This window comes from Benincasa hispida, chromosome 9 (assembly GCF_009727055.1).
Source record: "Benincasa hispida cultivar B227 chromosome 9, ASM972705v1, whole genome shotgun sequence".
NCBI lineage: Eukaryota > Viridiplantae > Streptophyta > Magnoliopsida > Cucurbitales > Cucurbitaceae > Benincasa > Benincasa hispida.
In genome coordinates, this window is record NC_052357.1 from 37,115,585 (window position 1) to 37,122,931 (window position 7,347).

At 32.5% G+C, this 7,347-nt stretch overlaps 1 protein-coding gene across 1 annotated transcript; it reads right to left on the reverse strand.

The window, feature by feature from the left end:
* Positions 1-5,204: 5,204 nt before the first annotated feature.
* LOC120086595 (trans-resveratrol di-O-methyltransferase-like) lies at positions 5,205-7,113 on the reverse strand. The gene is made up of 2 exons (XM_039043325.1): positions 6,298-7,113; positions 5,205-6,007 (listed from the first exon to the last, which is right to left on the reverse strand). The coding sequence occupies exons 1-2, from the start codon at positions 7,099-7,101 to the stop codon at positions 5,687-5,689; spliced, it is 1,125 nt and encodes a 374-aa protein (XP_038899253.1). The 5' UTR covers positions 7,102-7,113; the 3' UTR covers positions 5,205-5,686.
* Positions 7,114-7,347: the final 234 nt, after the last annotated feature.

The window sequence follows — 7,347 nt, forward strand, 5'->3', positions numbered from 1 at the left end:
TTGGTGAGCCTTGTGTTTACATGAAAATCATCAATAGCTCAGTTGCTTTCTTCATGTTGTATGTGGATGATATCCTACTTATTGGAAATGATGTAGGTTTACTAACTAATGTAAAGAAATGGCTAGCCGCCCAATTCCAAATGAAAGATTTTGGAGAGACGCAGTTTGTTCTAGGGATCCAGATTATAATAGATTGTAAGAACAAAAGGTTGGCCTTGTTTCAGGCATCGTATATTGACAAGATACTTGTCAGATATTCGATGCACAATTCCAAAAAGGGTTTATTACCTTTCAGACATGGAATTTTATTGTCTAAGGAACAGTGTCCTAAGACTCTTCAAAAGGTTGAGGAAATGAGACGAATTCCCTATGCATCGACTATTGGTAACCTTATGTATGCAATGTTATATACTAGACCTGACATTTGCTATGCAGTAGGGATTGTCAGTCGATATCAGTCCAATCTAGGATTAGATCACTAGACAACGACCAAAATGATCCTTAAGTATCTTCGAAGAACGAGGGACTATATGCACGTGTATGGAGATAATGTTGGGTTTAATGTCCTAAAACTCATGGTTTGTAAACATTAAACTTATTTTGAAAATTCAATAAGTTGTTATTGAATATATGAATTGCTTATTTCGTTTTAGAAATAAATCCAATAAATTAAAAGATCCATGACTATTACATGAGTACTTGAACTTTATGTGGAGATATAAAAGTGGATCAGGTTCGAGTAAATAGTCAAAATGGTCTATAGTATATAAATAAGATTGGGTGCCTTATTTTGGTAACATTATTGGATGTGGCCCACTCTGTAGTTGTTACAAAGAGTTGTAAAGTGCTACAAATGAAGTGATCCTAATTTGTACATGTGATGACATGAGGAGTGGGGGCATCATGTGTAATGAGTTTACACAAGATCGGACCACGAAATAAGCCACTCTTACTTTATAATGTTGTTTACTGTTTAAGACTGACTATTTCATAATGATGACCTAGGTAACTTAACCTAAATCCTGAGCTAACTATGAACTCCTGTTTATTCGAAATTATCCTTAGATTTGTATAGGTGAGGGTTGGCTCAACAGCTCCGGCTCAATAAGCCTCCCTTTTCAAGGGTAAGACCGGGTTGATAGTTGTGGACATAGGGTTGTTAGAGAGGTAATTCCCTTAAGTACTGACTCCGGATCTTAAACAAGGGGCCCCACCCTCTCATTAGCCCGAGAGGGACTCGGTTTGATGATCGGATCACAAATCAATTGTTCATTAGAGGATTAGTGGGACTTAAGAAACAAGAGGTAATCTTGGGGGTGAAATAGCCTTTTGACCCAGCTGTTATTACGAACAATTTGTGAAGGGTTAACTTACTAATCATGGTTATTTTGAGTGGACACAATATATCTAAAGTGAGGGGAGTGCAACTACGGGCTTCAGTGGCGTGACCCAGTAGTTAATGAATGGGGGTTTTCGGTGAAAGAGTTTAGCCAATTAATTTCGGATCATTGGAGCCCATGATCTGTCGGTCCACCAGGTCCCTCTACTAGCTCACAAATGGATTAATCTTAGAGTAGCATGATAAGTTAATTTGAAACGTTCAAATTAGAATTAAGGGAATTAGTAATTATATGTGATATAATTATACGTTTAATATTGGAATTAAATGGAATTGGAGAATCGATTAATATTTAAATATGATTTAAATACTAAACTCATGAATAAAGATTCATGGTAATGGAATTGGTGAGGAATTAATTGAATATTTGATATTAAATTAATAAGATTAATTAAATTATTTTATTATTTTATTAGGAAATTAATTATTGAATTGTTTTTGTAATGGAGATGTTATTGGATTAGCAGCTCAATCACTTTCCATTCTTCTTCAGCTCAATTAATTCAAGCATATGTTGTGATTCATGCAAGGCTATTAATTGCATGAAAGTCATGCAATACAAAGCTGGAATTTTGAGTGGAAGAAGAAAGGCTTCAGTTGAAATTTTGCTGAGAAATAGTGTTTGAAGAACTGTTCTTCAACCAGCCGTTAAACCAGTCCTCCTCTACTTATTCCCTTATCCAAACTTATTTTGAGTCCCACAACTCAATCCAAGGCACAAGAGGATAGTAGAGAAGTCCTTGTGGTGGTTCACGAGCAGAAATCAAGGAGGTTGCAGTTGGAGATCTTGAATCAAAGGTACTTCAAAGGTTAGTGTTGAAACTCTGTTTTTAGTTTATGAGCATGCTTAGTTTAAAGCCAAAATTAATGAATTAGAATGCTTAATGATCCAGTTTTATTTCCACTGCTTGTTTCCTCATTCCAACAAATAAGGATTTGATCCTTACAAGATACACAGACTCTGACTTTTAGACTGATCGAGATTCTCGAACATTCACATTAGGGTCAATGTTTACTCTGAATGGAGCAGTTATATTATGGTGAAACATCAAGCAAGAATGCATCGCAGACTCCACTATGGAAGTCGAATATGTAGTTTCTTGTGAAGCCGTTAAAAAGGCTGTTTGGCTTAAAAAGTTCCTTATTGATTTGGAAGTTGTTCCAAATATGTATTTGCCAATCAAATTCTAAAGAACCTAATAATTGTGGTGTTGTGGCAAATTCTAAGGAACCTAGGAGTCACAGAAGAGGCAAGCCATAGAACTAAAATATCATTTGATTTGGGAGATTGTGCATCGAGGTGACGTGACTGTCACGAAGATTTCTTCAGAGCACAACGTTGCTGATCCATTCACAAAGGCTCCCATGGTTAAAGTGTTAGAGGGTCATCTAGAAAGTCTGGGTCTACAGGATATGCGGCACATTGTCTAGGGCAAGTGGGAGATGTTACTGGGGTATAGTGTATGCCCTAGTTTATTGTGATTTTGTACTTTATTTGTATTGTACATTAGTCTCCCTAAGCTTTAGGACGAGTGGGAGATTATTGAGATTGGTGTCCTAAATCTCTTTATCATCTTGTAGTTTGCAAACTTTGTATAAACATATTGTTGTTAATAAAATAAGTGTTATTTTATAAGCTTATACTCAATCCAATAAATTAAGATCCGAGATTCTTTCATGTAATTTAAAAAAGTATGTAGAGACATACAAGTGGATCTCATTTAAATAATAACCTAAATATGATATGTTAAATATATGAAATTGGAAAAGCATGATGCATGACATTACTTAAGTAAATATAAAGAGTTATATTTATTAATATCTTGTATATGTTCGGTAGATTTTCATGAGTTGTTTAATATAAGTATTATATCAATAAAATTGAAAATCAATTTTCATTGAGCATGACACATCCATAGTTTAATATAATTGTTATACTAAAGTCATGAAATGTATGTAATATGGTTTTCTTGTTAATTAGAATTTGATTGCTAATCAAGTAAACCGTAAAAACCATATTTATAAGGCTAATAATTAATTTTGTAATAGTTGAAAAATTAATATTTAGGAACCGTCAACCTATAATAAATAGAGTTGCATGCAAACTTAGGATCTTAGGGAATTGGATTCAATTTTAAAATATTTAAAATTAATCTAAATCTTAGACCATATTAATTCTAATAAGATTAGAATTTCATCCTATTTGTTTTAATAGATTTAAAATATGACTAATAGGACAAACAAGAGTTTAGGTTATAAGATAACTCTATTGGTGAAGTTCTGTCTAGCTAAGTATAATAAAACCCTAAAATAGTAAAATACTTTAGTGGAAAAAAAATGATATATGGGATATATCAATTTTTAGCTCTCACGTCCCTAAGAGTTTACACCGTGAGATCCATACTCGACGTCATGTCATCTTAGGCGAGACCTCCCTTTGAAAAATGTTTGCATGTGTCAATACCAAGGTGAATAGGGAAAGTGTTCATGGTAAGTGAGAGAAGGATGGATGTCAACGGATGAAGTTGACATTCAACAAACAAAAGCAATTAAGGATCTAAGTACAACTATATCAATTTTAGTTAATTAGCATGCATGTTCCTAGTTTTAGTATCTTAGGGTTCCAAGTGAATTCCTTTGATGATTCTTCCAAATTGACTGGACTAACCACGAAATTCTTCTCCAATCTCTATAGTAGACCACCACAAGTATCTTCTCTACTAATCTCAGACCTTAGATTGAAGTGTGGTCTTCAAATTGAAGGGAATTTGAGAATTTGAAGAAGGGAAGAAAAATCAGATTTTTCTCTCTTAATCTTAGTTTTTTGATTGCTGAGAGCTCAATCAGATCTAAAACTTCAATATATAGAAGATCATGTAACTCAGATTAAACATGAGGAAGCCACTTCATATTCCATTCAACTTTAGTGGTTTGAGGTGTTATTCATAATGGAATAAGTGGGATTATCCCACTTTCATCTAATCCAATTCTAAATCAAGAAATTGGATAATTTTGATATTTTAAAACTCATTTAAAAAACTAAAATTTTCAAAATCAATATTAATTAAATAATTTTGAGTTTCATAAATTCAAAATTTAATAATGCTAATTTGGATAATTAATTAAACCAATTTAATTAATTTAATTTAATATCAAATATTAAATTAATATAACATCTTATTAAATATTTAAATCATATTTAAATATTGTCAACTCTCTAAAATTGTAGCGTTTAATTCGATAATTAAATATCAATTATATTAACTATAATAATCCAAACCCTATACCGAGTTTGAATATTCCAAATTCTCTCAACACGCTATCCTAAGGTTTAATCTTTTTATGAGTTAGTAGAGGGACATAATGGATCTATAGATCATGAGTTCCAACGATTTGAAATTAATTGACTAAATTCTTTAAACCAAATTAATCAATATTCGTTAACTGTCGAAACATACCACTATAGCTCAGTAGTTGCACTCTCTTTACTGTAGTTATATTTCTATCCATTTGATTTAACCATAATTCCTTTACTCTCTTGACTTAACGAGAAAAGGCTATAATATACTGTTCAATCTATACTGAAGTCTACATGATCATTTTCTGAATCAAAGAGATGATATTGAAATCAGTTTTTCGAAAATATATAATTTGGTAGAAAAGTCACACACTGTTTCAATCATATAAATAATATATTAATAAGAAGACAAAATAAAAGAAAATTCATATTCCAAGTTCCTATACATTACCATATCAAGTATTAATTAATATTAAACAAATTATCTTACAAATGAACTGGTGATCATCTCCAAAGGATCGAGCTCTTATTTTCAATGCAACAATAATCAACATAAAATATATGAAAAAATTTTTAAAGAAAGACATTAATAATAACTAGGTTTAAATCCTACTTTTTGGTCCTTATATTTTTTATTTTGGTTCATTTTGGTCCTTATACTACCGACTTTGATTCATTTTAGTCTTTATACTTTAAAAATATTCATTTTGGTCATTGTACTTTCAACTTTGGTTCATTTTAGTCATTGAACTTCAAAAAGTGTCATTTTATCCCTTAACTGAAATAAAAATAAAAATGAAGGGATCAAAATGGTCACTTTTTAATAGTATAAAGATCAAAATGAACTAAATTTAAAAAATATAGGGACCAAATGAATAATTTTAAAGTATATGGACCAAAAAAATGAATCAAAATTAAAAATATATGAACCAAAAATAGACCACAATAAAAAAAAAAATAAGAACAAAAGTGGTATTTAAACCTAATAATTAGGGATAAAGCTCAATAAGAGATCTTAAACCTAAAATAGGAAAGATGTTGTAGGAAGCAAATCCAGCTTTATGGAACAATTGAGCCCATTCTTGTTCATCTCTTTCCATTCCACCAACTGCAGCCATCATCACCATGTCCCAAAACAGTTGAGTTTGGATCGAATAATAATCCGCTTTTTTATTGTTATTATTATTATTGGTTACCACCATATCAATTATAATCACTTTCCCTTTCTTCAACTTATTGCTTGTGATTGCTTCCTTACATTTCTTCAGTATCTTTACACATTCTTCATCGTTCCAATTGTGTAATATCCACTGCATTATCACCACATTCCACAAGGTTACTTCTATAAGCAATGGTCGCTTTTAGAAATTAATTATGCTTGGTTTTTTCTCTCCACTACTAAAATCATCATCTTTCGTAGGGAAGCATTTGAACTATTCTTAACCATGTTTCAAAAACAAAAACAAATTGTTAAAAATTACTTATATTTTAGTTTTCAAAAAGTGGGGATGGATAATTTTGAGAATTATGGTTAGAAAGTAGATGGAAAAAAAAAAAAAACACTCATGAGTGGAAATAATTATTTTATAATATCTTTCACCTTCAATAGAAGTGCATCAGCTGGAGGAATGGCTTGAAACATATCCCCTTGAAGGAACATCAAGTTATGATTTCCTTCCAAGCCAGCCACAACTTGAGGAAGGTCAAAAACAAAACATTTCATCTGTGGAAAGGCCTCAGCCATGGCTTTTGCCAAAGTTCCTGTACCACCTCCCACATCCACAAACGACTCGACTCCCTCAAACATACTCTTATAGTTCCCCAACAAAACACTCATCACCAACTTCGAATCTCTTGCCATGCTTTCATTAAAAGCCTCCCCATCTCTTGTTTCACTCTCCATATACTCCCAAAATTTCTTCCCATAAGCTGTCTCAAATGGGGATCGATCGAGGCCGTTACTACGAAACCAAACCGATAGAGACTGCCATGGGTGTAAGATGGAGTGGTTGAGGACGAAAAGTAGATAGGGAGACAAAGTTAGAGGGTTGTGTTGAAGAAGAAGAATAGATGCATTGGTGAGGGAGTATGCTTCTTCTTGATCTTGATCATCATCTCCTTGTTGGGTAGTTTTGTTCTGTATTAGGAAGAAGCCAGAGTGAGCCAATATACGCATTATACGACGGACATGTTGGGACTTTCGAGGGTGAATTTGGAGAGAAGAAAGGAGTTGAGAGAGGGTGATAGGTGAGCCATGGCGGCTGATGGCGTCTGGAATGCGGAGTTCGATAGCGCATTTCAGAGCCATGGAATTGATGAAGCTGAAGATGTGGTTCCATATGTGAGCTTGAGCTTTTAAAACTTCCTCCTCTTCCATTCCCATCTTTGTATTTGTACCCTCCATATTATTCAATTCAATCCTGTCAAGCGTAAGTTGAATTCCTCCTATTTATATACTCAAATATTTAAGAAAAAAATATAAAAAGAAAAAAAATTAGTATGTCCTTAATGAATATGGAGTTCAAACAATGATATATTTAAAAGATAGTTACAAACTTGCAAATATAGCAATCAAATTTAAAATATTAATAGGTATAACACAATATAATCGTAGATATATGAAAATTTAGATCCAATTCTCAGAATCTAT